General features: G+C 38.0%; 1 protein-coding gene across 1 annotated transcript in view; it reads right to left on the minus strand.

Moving 5' to 3' along the window:
• DNAH5 (dynein axonemal heavy chain 5) overlaps nucleotides 1-20,346 on the minus strand; it is a 323,290-nt gene that overhangs the window by 99,741 nt on the left and 203,203 nt on the right. Inside the window, exons 46-50 of the mRNA XM_024247511.3 lie at nucleotides 19,479-19,621; nucleotides 18,037-18,171; nucleotides 3,853-3,975; nucleotides 3,432-3,645; nucleotides 1,906-2,129 (exon numbers count right to left, since the gene is read on the minus strand). Of these exons, the coding sequence (XP_024103279.2) occupies nucleotides 1,906-2,129; nucleotides 3,432-3,645; nucleotides 3,853-3,975; nucleotides 18,037-18,171; nucleotides 19,479-19,621 (839 nt within the window). The remainder of the gene's footprint in view (nucleotides 1-1,905; nucleotides 2,130-3,431; nucleotides 3,646-3,852; nucleotides 3,976-18,036; nucleotides 18,172-19,478; nucleotides 19,622-20,346) is intronic.

Raw genomic sequence — 20,346 nt, forward strand, 5'->3', positions numbered from 1 at the left:
ATTGGTGGGAGTGTAAATTAGTTCAAGCATTGTGGAATGCACTATGGTGATTCCTCAAAGAGCTAAAAGCAGAACTACCACTTGACCCAGAAATCCCATTACAGGGTATATATACCCAGAGCAATAGAAATCATTCTACTATGCACCTGCATGTGAATGTTCATTGCAGCACTATTCAAATAGCAAAGACATAGAATCAACCTAAATGCTCATCAATGGCAGATCGGATAAAGAAAATGCGTGACCTATACACTATGGGATACTATGCAGCCATAAAAAAGACTGAGATCATGTCTTTCATGGGAACATGGATGGAGCAGGAGGCCATTATCCTTAGCAAACTAATGCAGGAATAGAAAACCAAATACCACATGATATGTCCCCACCCAAATCTCATCTGGAATTGTAATCCCCATAATCCCTACATGTCAAGGGAGAGACCACAAGGAGGTAACTGAATCGTGGGGGCGGTTCCCCCATGGTGTTCTCCTGATAGTGAGTGAGTTCTCACGAGATCTTACGGTTTTATAAGAGGCTCTTCCCCTTTTGCTCCACACTTCTCCTTCTTGCCATCTTGTGAAGAAGGTGCCTTGCTTCCTCTTCGTTTTCCACCATAATTGTAAGTTTCCTGAGGCCTCCCTAGACATGCTGAACTTTGAGTCAATTAAATCTCTTTTCTTAATAAATTACCCAGTCTCCAGCAGTTTTTATAGCAGTATGAAAACGGACTAATACACCGCATGTTCTCACTTATAAGTGGGAGCTAAATGATGAGAACTCACGAACACAAAGACAGAAATGACAGACACTGGGGTCTACTTGAGGGTGGAAGGTGAGAGGAGGGAGAGGAGCAGAAAAGATAACTATTGGGTACTGGGCTTAATACCTGGATGATGAAATAATCTGTACAATAAGCCCCCATGACACATGTTTACCTACGGAACAAAACTTCACGTGTACCCCCAAACCTAAAATAAAAGTTAAAAATAAACCAACAAATAATTTTTTTTTAAAAAAAAGAATCAGCAAGTTTGGTTACCTATATTGCAAGCATCTGGGACAATGGTGGGTTTTTTTAGTAATCAACACTTGTGCTTAATGAACAGTTTTGTTGATAATTTAACTGTCTCTGTGTGTTTATATGGAGAAGTCCCCTAAAACCCATTTGCTTAATTACTTCTTTAGCTCCAGAAAGGCTTAAAGAGAGGCCAACCCTGTCTTAGCCTGGGCACATAGGCTATGCTTTGGAACAAAAGCATACTGGATTTTTACACAGCATTCTTAGTTTGAGGGAAATTCTTATAACACTGGGAAATGTCATATTCAAGTGTGTGTACAAATGATCATTTTTCTATTAAATGAACTTTGTAATCTGCTGCCTCTCCTCAACTTTACCAATGTACATAATTCTTTTAGTGCATCCAGTTACATGGAAAAGAAAAATCATGGATGATTATCAACAAAATGGTTTTTAATTTTGAATATTTATTATAAAGATAATTACTTTTTAAGTTAAAATGTCAAGCTTAAAATATGAAGACTATTATATAGTAAAATCCATAGCGATTGTTTCCATTATTTAGTATAAGAAACATATCTTCTTCTTATACTAGAACTGGGAAAATAAATCAATTGTTTCTTTTATTCTTTTCATTAAAAAATAATTGTGTATATGATGTTCTTAAAACACAAACCTAATTTAATTGGAATTTATCATGATTGACATTTTCTGACATAATTTACTTATTTCATTATGTTAGTTTTAAAGCAGTAAAGAAAAGAATACCCATGCTGAAACATTCCAAAATATGTTCACAGTTCAAGTAAAAAATAAATCAATAAAAATATTTAGAATATATGATTAATAGCAATGTCATTTGTTTTTCTTTCTTCAGTGTCACTTACATTTGGTTCCTTGATGACCTCTGAAGTAGTATTCAGCATTCCCTGCCAGATCCTAGAAAGATCTCGTAGGTTAAACACATAATGGAATTTTGCAGGGGTAGGAAGCATTTTAATCTTGGTCATCTGCCATAGTCGGCGTGTCAGAGGCACCAATTTTGTCACAGAATCTCTCACTTCTTCTGAGAAACCCCTCTGAGTACAGTAGTAGCCTACCCCAATCACACCTGAAAAGGGGAAAATTACAGCATTTTGATTAGCCATTCAAAGAAATTAAATGAAAATGAAAAGCATTAAGCATAGGGTTTGCAAAAATGTCATTATACATTTTAATAGATACTCATATACAAAAGAAAAGTATGTTAATGTTCTCTTGCTTTTTCAAATACAGTATAACAAAAAATAGATACAGGTTTAAGAAAATAAGTATTCAAAACACTGAAAAATTGATTAAGAAATACTGCTGAAAACTCTGGCTGCACCACTTCAATATTATTAAATGGGTAACAATGATAAATGTATGAAGTTACCTTATAATAAGATAAGAAAAATGTTTTTATAAGTCCTCTAAGGTTTCTAGTTTCTGTCACTGCCTTTCCATGCATTATAAAATACTTTCATTTACTTTTTATGTAAAATTTTCCAGGCAATAAGGAATAATTAAAAATGATAACAGTCATTTTTTCTGGTCCATGTTTCTTTTCCCAAGCTTAGATAATTCCAATGTCTGTTGGTTTCCAGACCTTGCTCACTTCTGTGACTGAAGGGAGATTACTGCCATACTTCACTAGCCTGGGGCACCCAGATGACATTTTCGTTTGCCAGAAATTAATTAGGGTAATCCTGATGAGCTTTTTCTCAATAGCAGCTTCAGAAATTGTAAACTAGATACTTAACATAAATGTGTTCAAACATTTACACTCTTTTCTGCACAAATAAGTCATAAGTGCATTATCATTACTCGGGTAGGCATATATGGTTACTCATTTGGCTAGTGATTGTTCAGCTAAATTATCTATGAAATACTACATATTTAATCAATAACTTATTACAATCCAGTAAATTACTCTGAATTTCAGATTGTGTCTAATCTGGGCTCTGGGTGCCATTATTTCTTTGGCCAAAATCATTCTATGGGTTGGTTAAAGTATAAGCTACATAAACTTTTGACATGGAACACAGCAATCCAGACCTCAAAACTATGTGCCCACGAGGAAACAATCTCATGTATGGGGAAACAATTTCATTTCCATGTTCATTTAATGTTAAACCTCCTTGCTTAAGAAGTTAGAAACAGTTAAAGAAAACCATAGATGGAAAAGCTCTACCGAGTCATCCAAATCAGGAAACACCTAGAATCAATCCCTATAGGAAATGAAATACACTGCTTGAGAGTGATGGAGGCTGTAGACCAAGGAGCCACCCAACGCTCTTTCTGTGTGGGTCTCGGGTGAAGATTTTCAGAAAGGAACACAAGCAGGTGTTCTTCCTCACCCTCCAACCCCATGTCCTCTTGATCTTTACTTTACCAAAGATCTTGTCCATGGAAGCTTCAGAGGGCAACGTGCAATTAAATATAGAGAACTGCCTCTTGAGTCTTTGGGGTATGTCATTGCGTCCACCGCCAGGATGGATCATGGCTGCCAAAAACTGGATGTCCACGATGCTGGTGAACTCCCCAGGCTTCTCTAGGTTATAGAATCCGTTTTGTTCCATCAGCTGTCGCACTATCTCATTCGTAACCTAGGAAAGACAACTTTCAGAATTAAAGCATCATTCCTTTCCATCCCTGGAGCCTAACTCCTTGAGTGTTTCCAAAGAATGAACTTTACTGGAATTCAGAAATTATATCTTGAAAAAGTAAAAACTTAAAAAAAAATTCTAAAAACTCTTCTAAGAATAAATCAATACCAAATTAAAGAAATAAAATGCACAATAGAATGATGATACCTGATCTCCCCACTCATTGATTATTGGCATATTCACATCATCAATAAAAACAGTCATCTTCTTTCCCGCAGGAGGGCCATACGTTGTACCCATTCGTTTATCCACATAGCTCTCTATCGTCCTCTGTGAAAAAAAAAAAAAAAATCAACTGAAACATCTGTGACAATATCCCCTAAAACATGGTCAATTATTTTAAAAAACAACAAAAACTGGTAACCTTTGAACTGATATGAATTATTTCTAAAAAGCCAAATTTCCCCCCTTAATTCTAACACATTCTAAAGTACCTAAATTGTCTTGTATAACATTCACAAAATTTGAAAATCCAATTTAATTTAGAAGGAAATGAAATTCTAACCAATGTGAATTTGAATGGGATGACACTCGTCTGTCCATTTCTAAAAATTTACTTTTGTCTTCTTCTGTTGGTGACACTATGTTCCCCATTATTCAAAGTCTTGCTAATAGTTTCCCTATAACCAGCAACAAAGTTAAACAAGGCTACTGTGTGAGAAGCTTCTGAGGTCTGCACTCCGAGCTGCACAGCCCATCATGGTCTGAAGGCTGAAACTGGCTGCTGTCACCTGGCACAGCTCATACCCACTCTTTTGGGCAGATGCAGTTACACTGATTCAATTCTCATTCCCTGACACAGAGTGAACAAAGCCCACTTACGTCTTCTCTCTCATTTTTACATTCTGAGCTTAGGCAGTGCAAGAGAAGACCACACTGCACTCTGTAAAACACCTTCCTTGAGGCTGGGCACGATGGCTGATGCCTGTAATCCCAGCACTTTGGGAGGCAGAGGCGGGCGGATCATGAGGTCAGGAGATCAAGACCATCCTGGCTAACATGGTGAAACCCTGTCTCTACTAAAAATACAAAAAAATTAGCCGGGCATGGTGACAGGTGCCTGTAGTCCCAGCTACTCGGGAGGCTGAGGCAGGACAATGGCGTGAACCCGGGAGGCGGAGCTTGCAGTGAGCCAAGATAACGCCACTGCACTCCAGCCTGGGCGAAAGAGCGAGACTCCGTCTCAAAATAAATAAATAAATAAATAAACCTTCGTTGAAGTACACAAAAAGATATTAAAACTGAAAGAACTGGGACACATTTAAAGCAGTGTGTAGAGGGAAATTTATAGCACTAAATGCCCACAAGAGAAAGCAGGAAAGATCTAAAATCAACAGCCTAACATCACAACTGAAAGAACTAGAGAAGCAAGAGCAAACAAATTCAAAAGCTAGCAGAAGGCAGGAAATAACTAAGATCAGAGCAGAACTGAAAGAGACAGAGACACAAAAAACCCTTCAAAAATCAATGAATCTAGGAGCTGGTTTTTTGAAAAGATCAACAAAATTGATAGACGGCTAGCAAGACTAATAAAGAAGAAAAGAGAGAAAAATCAAATAGACACAATAAAAAATGATAAAGAGGATACCACCACCAATCCCACAGAAATAAAAACTACCATCAGAGAATACTATAAACACCTCTACACAAATAAACTAGAAAATCTAGAAGAAATGGATAAATTCCTGGACACATACAGCCTCCCAAGACTAAACCAGGAAGAAGCTGAATCTCTGAACAGACCAATAACAGGCTCTGAAATTGAGGCAATAATTAATAGCCTACCAACCAAAAAAAAGTCCAGGACCAGACGGATTCACAGCCAAATTCTACCAGAGGTACAAAGAGGAGCTGTTACCATTCTTTCTGAAACTATTCCAATCAATAGAAAAAGAGGGAATCCTCCCTAACTCATTTTATGAGGCCAGCGTCATCCTGATACCAAAGCCTGGCAGAGACACAACAAAAAAAGAGAGTTTTAGATCAACATCCCTGATGAACATCGATGCAAAAATCCTCAATAAAATACTGGCAAACTTAATCCAGCAGCACATCAAAAAGCTTATCCACCACGATCAAGCTGGCTTCATCCCTGGGATGCAAGGCTGGTTCAACATACGCAAATCAATAAATGTAATCCATCACATAAACAGAACCAACAACAAAAACCACATGATTATCTCAATAGATGCAGAAAAGGTCTTCAACAAAATTCCACAGCCCTTCATGCTAAAAACTCTCAATTAACTAGGTATTGATGGAACATATCTCAAAATAATAAGAGCTATCTATGACAAACCCACAGCCAATATCATATTGAATGGGCAAAAACTGGAAGCATTCCCTTTGAAAAAGACTTGGAACCAACCCAAATGTCCAACAATGATAGACTGGATTAAGAAAATGTGGCACATATACACCATGGAATACTATGCAGCCATAAAAAATGATGAGTTCATGTCCTTTGTAGGGACATGGATGAAATTGGAAATCATCATTCTCAGTAAACTATCGCAAGAACAAAAAACCAAACACCGCATATTCTCACTCATAGGTGGGAATTGAACAATGAGAACACATGGACACAGGAAGGGGAACATCACACTCTGGGGACTGTTGTGGGTTGGGGGGAGGGGGCAGGGATAGCATTGGGAGATATACCTAATGCTAGATGACGAGTTGGTGGGTGCAGTGCACCAGCATGGCACATGTATACATATGTAACTTACCTACACATTGCGCACATGTACCATAAAACCTAAAGTATAATAATAATAATAATAATAATAATAATAATAAAAGAAAAAAAAGAAAAATAAGGCAGTCATTTTTTTTCAGGAGCAGAGCTATTAGAAAGTGAATAAAATCTAAAAAAAAAAAAAAAAAAAAAAAAAAAAGACAGGGATGCCCTCTCTCACCACTCCTATTCAACATAGTGTTGGAAGTTCTGGCCAGGGCAATCAGGAAAGAGAAAGAAATGAAGGGTATTCAATTAGGAAATGAGGAAGTCAAATTGTCCCTGTTTGCAGATGACATGATTGTATATTTAGAAAACACCATTGTCTCAGCCCAAAATCTCCTTAAGCTGATAAGCAACTTGAGGAAAGTCTCAGGATACAAAATCAATGTGCAAAAATCACAAGCATTCCTATACACCATCAACAGACAAACAGAGAGCCAAATCATGAGTGAACTCCCATTCACAATGGCTACAAAGAGAATAAAATACCTAGGAATCCAACTTACAGGGGATGTGAAGGACCTCTTCAAGGAGAACTACAAACCACTGAGCCATGAAATAAAAGAGGACACAAAAAAATGGAAGAATATTCCATGCTCATGCATACAAGGAATCAATAGTACGAAAATGGCCATACTGCCCAAAGTAATTTATAGATTCAATGCCATCCCCATCAAGCTACCAATGACTTTCTTCACAGAATTGGAAAAAACTACTTTAAATTTCATATGGAACCAAAAAAGAGCCCGCATTGCCAAGAAAATCCTAAGCCAAAAGAACAAAGCTGGAGGCATCATGCTATCTGACTTCAAACTATACTACAAGGCTACAGTAACCAAAACAGCATGGTACTGGTACCAAAACAGAGAGATAGACCAATGGAACAGAACAGAGGCCTCAGAAATAACACCACACATCTACAACCATCTGATCTTTGACAAACCTGACAAAAACAAGAAATGAGGAAAGGATTCCCTATTTAATAAATGGTGCTGGGAAAACTGGCTAGCTGTACGTAGAAAGCTGAAACTGGATCCCTTCCTTACACCTTACACAAAAATTAATTCAAGATGGATTAAAGACTTAAATGTTAGACCTAAAACTATAAAAACCCTAGAGGAAAACTTAGGCAATACCATTCAGGATATAGGCATGGGCAAGGACTTCATGACTAAAACACCAAAAGCAATGGCAACAAAAGCCAAAATAGACAAATGGGATCTAATTAAACTAACAAGCTTCTGCACAGCAAAAGAAACTACCATCAGAGTGAACAGGCAACCTACAGAATGGGAGAAAATTTTTGCAATCTACCCATCTGACAAAGGGCTAATATCCAGAATCTACAGAGAACTCAAACAAATTTACAAGAAAAAAAAAACAAACAACCCCATCAATAGTGGGCAAAGGATATGGATAGACACTTCTCAAAAGAAGACATCTATGCAGCCAACAGATACATGAAAAAATGTTCATCATCACTGGTCATCAGAGAAATGCAAATCAAAACCACAGTGAGATACCATCTCATGCCAGTCAGAATGGCAATCATTAAAAAGTCAGGAAACAACAGATGCTGGAAAGGATGTGGAGAAATAGGAACGTTTTTACACTGTTGCTAACAGTGCAAATTAGTTCAACCATTGTAGAAGACAGTGTGGCGATTCCTCAAGGACCTAGAACTAGAATTACCATTTGACCCAGCAATCCCATTACTGGGCATATACCAAAAGGATTATAAATCATGCTACTATAAAGACACATGCACACGTATGTTTATTGCAGCACTATTCACAATAGCAAAGACTTGGAACCAACCCAAATGTCCATCAATGATAGACTGGATTAAGAAAATGCGGCACATATACACCATGGAATACTATGCAGCCATAAAAAAGGATGAGTTAATGTTCTTTGCAGGGACATGGATGAAGCTGGAAACCATCATTCTCAGCAAACTATCACAAGGACAGAAAACCAAACACTGCATGTTCTCACTCATAGGTAGGAATTGAACAATGAGATCACTTGCACACAGGGCGGGGAACATCACACACTGGGGCCTGTCTGGGGGTGGGGGCCTGGGGGAGGGATAGCATTAGGAGAAATACCTAATGTAAATGATGAGTTGAAGGGTGCAGCAAACCAACATGGCACATGTATACCTATGTATCAAACCTGCACGTTGTGCACATGTATCCTAGAACAACTTAAAGTATAATAAAATAAATAAATAAAAAACTGAAAGAAGGGGCACTGAAAGGGGTAGGAAGAGGATGTGAGGAGAGGACTCCAGGCTCTTGACTGGTGTTCTCATGTCCATGGTAGTGCAATGTGGCTTGGGAATCAATTGTCTTTCAAAATGTATGCATGAGCAACCAGAGTATAGCACTGCAAAGCAAACAGAAAGGGCTTCGAAGTTCTCAAACTCCAGAAGCTTCAAAACTCAAAAGCTCATTTCATTTCTATCACTGTAGGAATCTACTAATGCATGATTTTAAATCATGTTAAAGATGTTGTATAAATACAGAAGAAAGTGGAGGAAAGTTAAGATAAAATAAATTCTCCTTCTCTTATCCAAAAGATGTTTTATTTCATGACAAAAAACAAACCAGTTAAAAGTGACTTTTATGAACAAGATATAACCACAAAATGAGACAAAATACAAGACAAAAAAGCAAAACTCTATACAACTGCCCTTGAGAATCTTCACAGTAATTGCACAGTGTACATTTTCATCATGATTTTATTTTATTTTATTTATTTATTTATTTATTTATTTATTTATTTATTTATTTAGAGACAGTGTCTTGCTCTGTTGCCCAGGCTGCAGTGCAATGTTGGCTCACTGCAGCCTCTGCCTCCCGGGTTCAAGCGATTCTCCTGCCTCAGCCTCCCAGTAGTTGGGATTACAGGTGCACACCACCACACCCAGCTAATTTTTGTATTTTTAGTAGAGATGGGATTTCACCATGTTGGCCAAACCAGTCTCAAACTCCTGACCTCAGGTGATCCACCTGCCTCAGCCTCCCAATGTGCTGGGATTACAGGCATGAGCCACTGTGCCTGGCCTCATCATTTTAATGAATAATAGCAAGGAATGTGAAAATTTTTCACTATTTTTAAATAGAATGAGATATAAATATATTACAACTCATTCAATTACAAAACAAATCTCCCATGAAATTGTACAATGGCAAAAAGAATTTCATACCCCCCCCCCACATAAATGCAAAATTGTTTGCATTTGCTAAATTTGCTCTTCTTTTCAATGAATTTAAATGCACCTCCTTATGGCCAACTAGGACTTTCAGACATTCCCATGTCTATTAATGAGAACACTTTTTGGCACATGAAGATTTTATGTATTGGGAAGCTTTATCAAGAGCTATATGTACTAGGTGGGATAGTCAGAGTAATACAGGGTAATAGCCACACACCTATACTTTCTTCCCCTCCACCGTAACCCTAATTTTTTTGAAATGATAGGAAATCATCACTATCACCACTAAGCTATACATGTCATAAAAGAGTTAAATTGACAAAAGCACAACAAAATAGGGAGAAAAATTAAGCAACTTGAGAACCTAGAAGTTGAGATTTCTTTCCATTTTTAGAATTGTTGCAGATTCAATAGTTACCTGAGTGTTGAAGTTTGGTAAGACCTCCTGAAGGCCTGAAACACAACGCAGGTTGGTTATGCCTTCTCTGAAATGCTTGGAACCAGAAGTGTTTTGTATATTGAACGTTTTCAGATTTGGGAATATTTTCATATACATAATGAGATATCTTGGGGATGGTACCCAAATCTAAACATAAAAGCCATTTGTGTTTCCTATATACACTATATATATGTAGCCAGGAAGTAATTTTATATGCTATGTATGTATGTGTGTATTCATTAAAATGTGTATTTATATGTTTACTTACATTTTATTTTAAAATATTTAAAATTAAATATTTCATATTTATACAATATTGTGCATGAAACACCATTCGTGGACATTCAACAATATACGTTGGACATGCTTGCATGGGGGAATCTGGTAGTGTGCTGAAAAGATATGAAAGCTGGAGGGTGCTGGGAGGGTCTTTCTTCCCTTGGGGATGCTGAATAAACTGTGCGTTGTGCACCTGCATTTTGACTACAACCTGTCACTTGAGGCCAGGTGTGAAATTTTTTGAGCTGCCAATGCTCAAAAAGTTTTGGATTTTGGAGCAACTTGAATTTCAGATTTTCAGATTAGGCATGCTCCTCCTGTACTGCATGCTCTACTCCTTTGGATAGCTATCCATTTGGGGCTGTTTGAAAAAAACTGTACACTTGGACATCTGATCTGTCCAAGCTGGATGTTCCATAACATCACAAAAATAAGTATATTCAAACATAAATTCCTCTTCCTTACTCAGCACAAAGTCTGAACCCCTTCGGGGTGCTCAACTCAGAAACTGGCACCAACTACCTATTGCCCCATCCAAACATTTCCACATCTAACAACACTGAGTTTTTCTATTATAATTTCAACACCGCTTTCTAAAGTATCTCTTCCTACCTAAACAACAGTAGGCACCCATTCCACTATGTCTTTCTTTCTCACGGGGATTAATGTCATGACCCCTTAAATTGCCTTCGCTGACTGCAGTCAATCCTGGAAACTTCCTTATGACTCATACACAATGGCTATATTGCATGATTTGTAATTTTACCTAGAATTTTTTTGTCTCCCCCAAAGAAATCCATCTAAAGAATCACGGATCATCTGTGTAGTATTCTGCCATCCACATTCCTCCCAATCTCTTTGACTGGTGTTCCCACCTCATCCACTGTTTTGCTGTTATGAACTGCGGTCCAGTTAATAAAACCAAGTAGATATGTTCGCTTATTAGATAATTGCCTGTCTCCTCCACTAGAAGGCAAGGAGGGAAGGCACCTTGTCTTCCTTACTTTACTCATTATTTCATCCTCAGTGTCTAGAAGGGTGTCTGGTACTATGTGTTTGTTGGTAAATATTTTCTACATAGATAAATAAATACAAGAAACCTGGAGTCATTTTTGACTTTTCTCACTCTCTCCTATGCCACTCCTCCAACAACCTTGATATGGTTTGGCTCTGTGTCCCCACCCAAATCTCATGTGGAATTGTCATCCCCAGTGTTGGAGGTGGGGCCTGGTGGGAGGTGACTGGATCATGGAGGTGGTTTCTAATGTTTTAGCACTATCCCCCCAGTGCTGTCTCATGAGTGAATTCTCACGAGATCTGGTTGCTTAAAAGTGTGTAGCACCTCCGCCTTCGCTCTCTCGCTCCTGCTCCGGCCATGTGAGAAGTGTCTACTTCCCCTTCCAACATAACTGAAAGTTTCCTGAGGCCTCCCCAGCCACGTTTCCTGTATAGTCTGTGGAATCGTGAGCCAATTAAACCTCTTTTCCTTATAAACCCAGTCTCAGGTCATTCTTTATAGTAATGCAAGAACACACTAACATAAACCTCTACTCAACCGATCACAAGTTCTGGCAGTTCCACTTCCTAGCCAAGGTTGAATGCTTCCTTGTTCTGTCTCCTTTCTCACTTTTACCATTTTGGTCCAGCCCAACCTGAGAAATGACTGCGACTGTCTCCTCTCAGGTCTCTCTGAGTGCGGCCATGTCTCTTGCATCTTGTTCTCCACTCTACAGCCAGAACAAGCTTTCTAAAGGGCAATGCAATCCTCCTCAGGACCCCAGGGGGTTCCTCGTCAGTGACTTACAGGGAACTCTATGGTACCCAAAACTTACTCCTCCAGTCCCACTTCCAGACAGTCCTTCTCACTGTCTTTGTTCTGGACCCTCAGGGTCTTAGTTCATTTACATACAGTTTTAAAAAAAACCACATAGACTGTGAAGTGATGTTCACCTTATAGGCTGGCTTACAGTATTCCTTATGGGATCCTTATTTATATATTTCTAGAGTAGCCATTTCTAAGCCAAAAAAAACTCTCAGGATTATCATTAGCCAAATTCATTTTGTGAAATATTGATTTAGATGAATGATCTTCTAAAAATGTCACTTCTCTCAATCCAGTTACTGATTTAAAAAAAAAATTAAGTCTCTAGCAAGGATTTGCACTAAGGACATAGACTGTTCTTTGAGAATAGACAATCACTTTACTCTGAAATTGGAGAATCGTAGTCAGCATGACAGCATCTTATGCAATTTATAAAACCTAAACAAGATTCCAATCTCATTGTCTGTCTACACACACAGGATATGATTAACCCAAGCTGTGACAGCAGCATTTTAAGACATGAAAACCAGATGGTCAGAAAACCAGGTAGGCTGAAGAATGGAGCTCCCTTCTGGCTCTTTTCTGAGCTAGAAGCCCTAAACCTAGGGACAATTCAATTACTGAATTAATTTCTTAATAGACAACTCAGCTTTTATAATTCCTAGAAATTAATATAAATATTAAATTCCCCCAAGGAATGATCAACTCTTTCATTATGCTGATTTCTGTAATCCCCTATGGAAACTAATCGGCTCCTCCTCCGGACTCCACAGTACAGCATTGAGATTCTGCCATAAGTAGCACTTATCTTGTCAACTACACTTGGTTATGCATATGTCTGTTTCCCCAACAAGACAAAGGGAGGAAAGCAACATTGGAAGGGGTATTGGAAGGATCATGTGCAGCTGAGGCGACGGTGCATTGCCTAGTTCTTAGGTACAACATTCACGCAATAATCTTTCTGAATGAGACACAGTGCAAAATCTGCACAACCTGCAAGGCCTTACATAACAGCTCTGACTAGGCTGAAAGTCAGGAAAAACGAACTAAACTACTGCTTCTCACATTTATCAACTCTATGATTTCATGTAAGCCACTTAATATTTCTGGGTATTATACAACCCAGAAATGAGAATGTGTATAGATATGTAAATCATGTGTACATACATAAATATGCATATGAATATGCATATATGCATTATGCATTAATGATATAATATATATGAAAGCAATTCTTGAGCTTGCTAGAGTATTATGCATTAATGATATAATATATATGAAAGCAATTCATGAGCTTAATGTAGTATAAAATGTAAAGCTATTTTATTATTTCTATGTGTAGCTCTATATGCTAGCACCTAAATCATTTTTCATGCATGTTACATACAATTAAATAGAAATATAAAATATACTTAATTTTAGGTTTTCATATATGTGCTATTAGCTAAAACATAAAAATGGAGAGTTATGCTTTTTATTAAGAAATCTACTGCCTAATAACATCTTCCCATTTTATTGTAATTCACTAAACCAAACGAAAATAGTCTTACATTAGGAAAGTTTAAAATGCTCAATAGTACATTGTAAAAAGTAAAATATGTCAAAAATCACATGAAAATACAATAATGCATAACTGGAAGCTAAAAATAAAACAAGTGCACTAAGTGATAAACCAGCTCTTTAGATATTAACATAGATAAAGAAAGGTCATTGGAAGGAAGCATGTGGGTGCATGGCACAGCAGAGCACATGGACCCCAGTTTCCAGCTTAGGTTCTGCCACCAACTAAGTGAATTCAGACAATGCTTGAATCTCCTTCCACCCGAGCACATCAGTCTTAACCGTAAAACCTGACATTTTAAGAGAGCTTTATGATACAAATATACTTTCACATATTATCTCTTAGGAAACTAGTCTTCAAACTATGCTCTGAGGAGCCAAAAGGATTTTCTGCAAACACAGGGATCCCTTGCAGGAAGAAAAGATGAGGCTGGAATGTGCTTCAGGACCCCAGCTCCAATTCCACCACAGCAAATCCATGGTTACTTATTTTATAGATTAATCTACTACACAAGATGTCATTTGGAAAAGTGGTTCTGGGTCCAAAAAAAAACTGTGGAATTTCCTTCCAGTCTCTAGGAGTTTTATTTTTTTTTAAATAAAACCTATTGCTATGCAACCATGTGTAAGATAGTGGCTGTATTCAAAACACTTTATAATTATTTTTAGAAATCTTTCCAGAAATTATCTTAATTTTTGCTTTCTTCTTTTCACCTTTTTTGTATTGCTTAAATTTCTACTTCTATGTATGAATTACTTTCAAAAATAAAAAAAATTAAAACAATATTAGTTCGGGGGAAAAATGAGGAAACTTTCTTTAAAAGCTGACTAAATTCCCTTAGCCAAAAAGTGGAGTGGACTGTATAATTTTTGTCCAAACTTTTGATAGTGGCAAAGGATGCTATTAATTATTAATCTGAGACAATGAAAGTAACCTGGATTGTCTGAGGCAAAAAGTGACAGTCCTCTCTACTGATGAAAGATGTGAAAGTTACATCACGATGGAAACAACCTGTCAAGTAACAGACATGTGCCCTTCATTGGACAGTGTGCCATCATGGTAACAGCTGAGAAATGGACAGTATCTATTTTCTCATCTACAATTTCAGTTTGGTTGGGATCCAGATACGTGGGAGACGCAGAGACAAATGCTCTGCTCCATCAGCCCTGTTTAGCATGAATGACTGAAAATTACAGTGAGAAAGTTAATTACAACAGTTCGGCTAATTGAAAGCTTTCTAAAACTAATGAGTCTTGCTTAATAGAAAGCCCTGATGCTCCACAGTCTCTGGCACTAAACAGAGTGGATGATCCTGTGATGCTTCTGAACAGAAAAAAGAAATAGTGACGTGTTAACTCCACCTTAACACTGAAGAACAGTGGGGAATCTGGCTAAAGCCATGTGTGTCAGATAATGGGAGCCTAAAGAATACTTCATTCTTCTTCTATTTATTATATTTGAATATGGTACCACTTCTAGAAATTTATTATATGGTTTATGAATTTGTATATCAAACAACAGGTTTTCTAGCTAACATATGGCTTTTTCCAGGAAATGAGTAAATATTTCATGTTAAAGAGACAGAAGCCACAGATCTTTAATACCTGGCAGAGATAAATGTCACAGAGTTGGTAACAAAAACGCAAGTGACAAGGCCTTGTTGTATAATAAAAGATTGTACTGGCCTTTGTTCCTGGCTCCTGGGAGGGAGTCTTTAAACCCTGGAAATTTCCTGAGTGATAGAAAGGACCCTGTTATTCACATGGGCCCCTCATAGCACTCATGCCAACCACTCATCACCAACCATGTGATGAGAAGGTTGAAGTTTTAAGTCACATGATATCAGTTGACCTGGGAGGGGAGCTGATGGAGATTTGAGATCAGTCTTAAAGATCTTGGCTGGGCGCAGTGACCCACGCCTGTAATCCCAGCACTTTGAGAGGCCCAGGCGGGCAGATCATGAGGTCAAGAGATCGAGACCATCCTGGCCATCATGGTGAAATCCCATCTCTACTAAAAATACAAAAATTAGTGGGGTGTGGTAGCCCATGCCTATAGTCCCAGCTACTAAGGAGGCTGGGGCAGGAGAATCACTTGAACCCAGGAGGTGGAGGTTGCAGTGAGCCAAGATCATGCCACTGCACTCCAGCCTGGTGACAGAGCGAGGCTCCGTTTCAAAAAAAATAAAAAGATCTGAGTCTTGTCCTATGGCCAATGATGTAATCAAGTATGCCTATGTAATAAAACCCCAATAAAAACCCAGGACACCAAGGCTCAGGTGAGTGTCCAGGTTGGTGATAAACATGATATGCCTAGAAGGTAGCACATCCTGAGGACAGGAAAGGTTTGCATTTGAGTCCCTCCCAAACCTTGCCCTCTTTTTCTTTTGACTGACACTTATTTGTATCTTTGTAAGAAAGCTGTAATGATAAGCACAGCATTTCTCTGAGTTCTGTAAGTCATTCTAGTGAATTACGGAAACTGAGAGGGCTAAGGGAATGGCCTAATTTGTAGCCACTTGGTCAGAGGTATGGGTCTCTTGAGAATTCCTGAGCTTGTGGCTGGTGCCTGAGTGAGGGCAGTCTTGTGGGGACTCAGCCCTTAACTTCTGAAGTCTGCATTAGCTCTGCCATAGTTACAGTCAGAACTACATTGTAGGCCTAAAGAGTTGATACAGTCTCATGAAGTGTGGATCATTAGAAAATCACCCCACATAATGAAAAACTATCACACTCTGACCTGATTTTTTTAAAACCTTTATCCTCAAATAATGTTTTAATTATAACCTTTAAAGAGAATGTCCTCCTAAGGTAAAATTAACAAAAGCTCTTTAATTGTAAAATGGTATTAAAGGAACACATATAATGTTAGCATCTTGCCAGCCTAGGATAATTAAATGTGTCCTTTCCCAAACACGAAAATGCCACTGCTAAGTCACTGCAATTTGGGGTTGACCATCCATCCAGATCTGCCCACCCAGACACTATATGAATGGTATTTATTTGATAGAAAGATAGCCCATACTGGAAATTCCGTCTCCTCCAGAAGAGTATAATCAAGTTGACAGTCTTATTTAGAAGTTGAATCAATGACCTTAGTGTACTGGCACTCCACTGTCACCAATTAAATTAAGTGATAAAAAGTCGTGATTTAACCATGCCTTCAACAAGTTTCATTGCTCTGATATTTTCATTCCAACAGCTAAAGAACAACAAAGTTCATTAAAAGCAAAGTTCTTTGGATTTGCATTCCCCTAAAAATTTCCCTTCCATTTGCAATTTATGACATGTATCTTCTGGTGATATATTAATGTTCTAATAAAAATATGAGAGATAATTTGCAAATCACTGAAGCATGTACTGACATTTAGGATTTCCTCCTCAGTTTCAATAAGGTCTTGTACAATTTAGGACCAGGAGAAAAAGAACCATTTAAGCCACTGCAAATCTAGGTCATTCCTGGTGGTTTCATTGGGAAAAAAAAATAAACAATGCAAACTTGAGGGGTTTTTTTTCTCTCACACTTCTGTGATACATAGAGTAAAATATTTCACATCTAAGGGTCTAAGATTTTATACCTTGTTGCAATTGAGCATGGGAGTCAGGGTGGAATGTGAAGTCAGGGAACAAGAAGATTAAAGTGGCATTTTAGGAAATAAGGATTGGAAGGTATAAAAGCTAGACTGAAAGAGAATTCAACTTGAACCAATCATAGCTGGGGATTCTTCCATGCCAATAACCTGGTATGCAACCATGCAGAAGTGGATTACCTAGAGGTAAACAGGGAGCATGAAGATAAAGAAATAGACGTGAAATGCATTTCTTTTGGTACTCTAACAGCCTTTGAGACCTGAGCAAGAGGGACGCATTAAAGATGATTTCAAAGTGCCCAGCCTAAAAGAGTATTAGGAACACCTTCAGGCAAGCAGACTCTTGGGAAAGGAAGTAGGTTTAGGTGGGGAATAAATGATTTTCTTTCAGTTTTGGATTTTGCATGTTCACAATATTTTCTACATAGATACTTTAAACCGCATTGAGGCCTATAGCACTTTATATAAGCTTTTAATGTTTCCATAATTTAAGATGTTATATTCTAACTAGGGAAACTATTGCAGTTGAATAATTGAAAGAATGGAAGACGTACGTGGGTGGTTTATCATGGTTATGAAAATTCAGATGAGATTCAATTGAAGCAGAATAGCAGAGATTTGAGCCTCCAAAGTTTATCACAAACTTGGGCTTACTGAGCCATACCAAAGAGCCAGTACCTGGAACATCAGTGGGGTGGTTGCAGAAGAAAAATTCAGACTCTTGATCATGTGACATTCAGGATCATATTTTGACATAAACCCTTTAATTATTACTGTTTTGGCTGTTCCTTGTTCACCAATTAATAGCACAGCCTAAAATAGAGGGAATTGAAAAAAAAAAAGGAAATGAAATAAATGAGTGTGATGGGCTGAATTTGTCCCCCCAAAATTCATATGCTGAATCCTCAACCCCTAGTACCTTAAAATGTGATTCTATTTGGAGATAAGGTCTTTAAAGAGGTGACTAAGGTAAAATAAAGCTGTTGAATGAGCCCTAGTCCACTCTAACTGGTGTCCTTATAAGAAGAGGAAGTTTGTGGCCAGGCATGGTAGCTCACACCTGTAATCCCAGCACTTTGGGAGGCTGAGGTAGGCGGATCACCTGAGGTCAGGAGTTTGAGACCAGCCTGGCCAACATGGTGAAACCCCATCTGTACTAAAAATACAAAAATTAGCCAGGTGTGGTGGTGTGCACCTGTAATCCCAGCTACTCGGGAGGCTGAGGCAGGAGAATTGCTTGAACTCGAAAGGCAGAGGTAGCAGCAGTGAGCCCAGATTACACTATTGCACTCTAGCCTGGGTGACAGAGACTCCATCTCAAAAAAAAAAAAAAAACAGAAGAGGAAATTTGTATACACAAAGAAATGCCATGGGAAGACACAGTGAGAAGGCAGCCATCTACCAGCCAAGGAGAGGCGCCTCTGAAGAACCCAAGCCTGCCAACACCTTCATCCTGGACTTCCAGCCTCCAGAACAGAGAGAAAAGAAACTGCTGTTGTTTAGGCCACCTAGGCTGTGGTATCCGGTTATAGTAGCCCTAGCAAACTAGCTCAGTGATCAAAGCAGAAGGAATCCTTTGGGGAAAAGCAAGTCAAAATTTACTTTCTGTCAACTCATACATAAGAAATAATTACTTACTTGTGAATTAGAACTATTCAACTCATATTTTAGTGGGGAATAATAAAGGAATAGTAGGTTAGGTAACATTTTCGTGTATTCTAAACTGCAACATAAAACATTTTATAATAAATGCAGGATGCTTCATGTCAGCTGGGCGCGGTGGCTCACGCCTGTAATCCCAGCACTTTGGGAGGCTGAGGGGGGCGGATCACGAGGTCAGGAGATTGAGACCATCCTGGCTAACATGGCGAAACCCCGTCTCCACTAATAAATACCTGTAGTCCAAGCTACTCGGGAGGCTGAGGCAGGAGAATGGCGTGAACCCGGGAGGTGGAGCTTGCAGTGAGCCGAGATCACGCCACTGCACTCCAGCCTGGGCGACAGAGCGAAACTCCGTCTCAATAACTAACTAAATAAATAAATGAATAAATAAATAAATGCAGGATGCTTCATGTCTTCCTTTAAAATATGCTACTGTTAATAAAAATTAAAAGTCATACCTTGCCCTGTTTAGCAATGGTTTGAATTAGAAAGTCAGTCCTCACATTGTCAACATTTGGCACCAGAATAGAGCCATACTCTGGGGTGGTATCAGACGGATACAGGTATTCCTGGGTACGTGTGTTCCAGTGCGTCCATGTACCTGAGGTGAACAGAGGACATTTCCATCTCCATATTAATAATTCAACTCCGAACTGTAATGAGCAGACATCCTTGAAATCTTATGAGGTCACCTTCCAAATTTTCCCCATAAAATGAAGATCATTAAAATTAGAGATCTAAGTACACAAGTATGTGTTTGCTGAGTCAAAATGTCCCAAGGAACAATTTCAAGGTGGTAAACCTAGGAAATACTAGGAAGTATTTTGGAATTTTTTAAAAATATATATTAGTTTTCAATAGCATGAAGTATGTATAAAAATACAGAACAGAGTGAGAGTAGTATGTATCTAAAATCATTAATCACTTTCGAATGTCTAATCTCACACACTTTTCATTAGGCAAAAGATCCTAGGCCGATGCATATGTATATTAAATATTTAATACATTATTATATACCCATATATGTACTTCATTTTTTGTATAAATGTACTTTATATATTTATACATACACCAATAACCTTAAAGTATATATACATACAGAGATAAAGATATACAGCTATAGATACACACATATTTGGCAAAAATATCCTTTAAACTTTGTGACTTTTATATAAATTGCTGATTATACTGAACGAGTGACAGAAATGGATCTGATTTGGTTTCTTAAATGTTTCTTAATTCATTGAAAGTTTAGTGCACAATATATTTAACAAGAGGAAAATGTGCATTTGAAATACAAAGTAGATTTTTTAAAAAGAAACCACT

Source organism: Pongo abelii, chromosome 4 (assembly GCF_028885655.2).
Source record: "Pongo abelii isolate AG06213 chromosome 4, NHGRI_mPonAbe1-v2.0_pri, whole genome shotgun sequence".
Lineage (NCBI taxonomy): Eukaryota > Metazoa > Chordata > Mammalia > Primates > Hominidae > Pongo > Pongo abelii.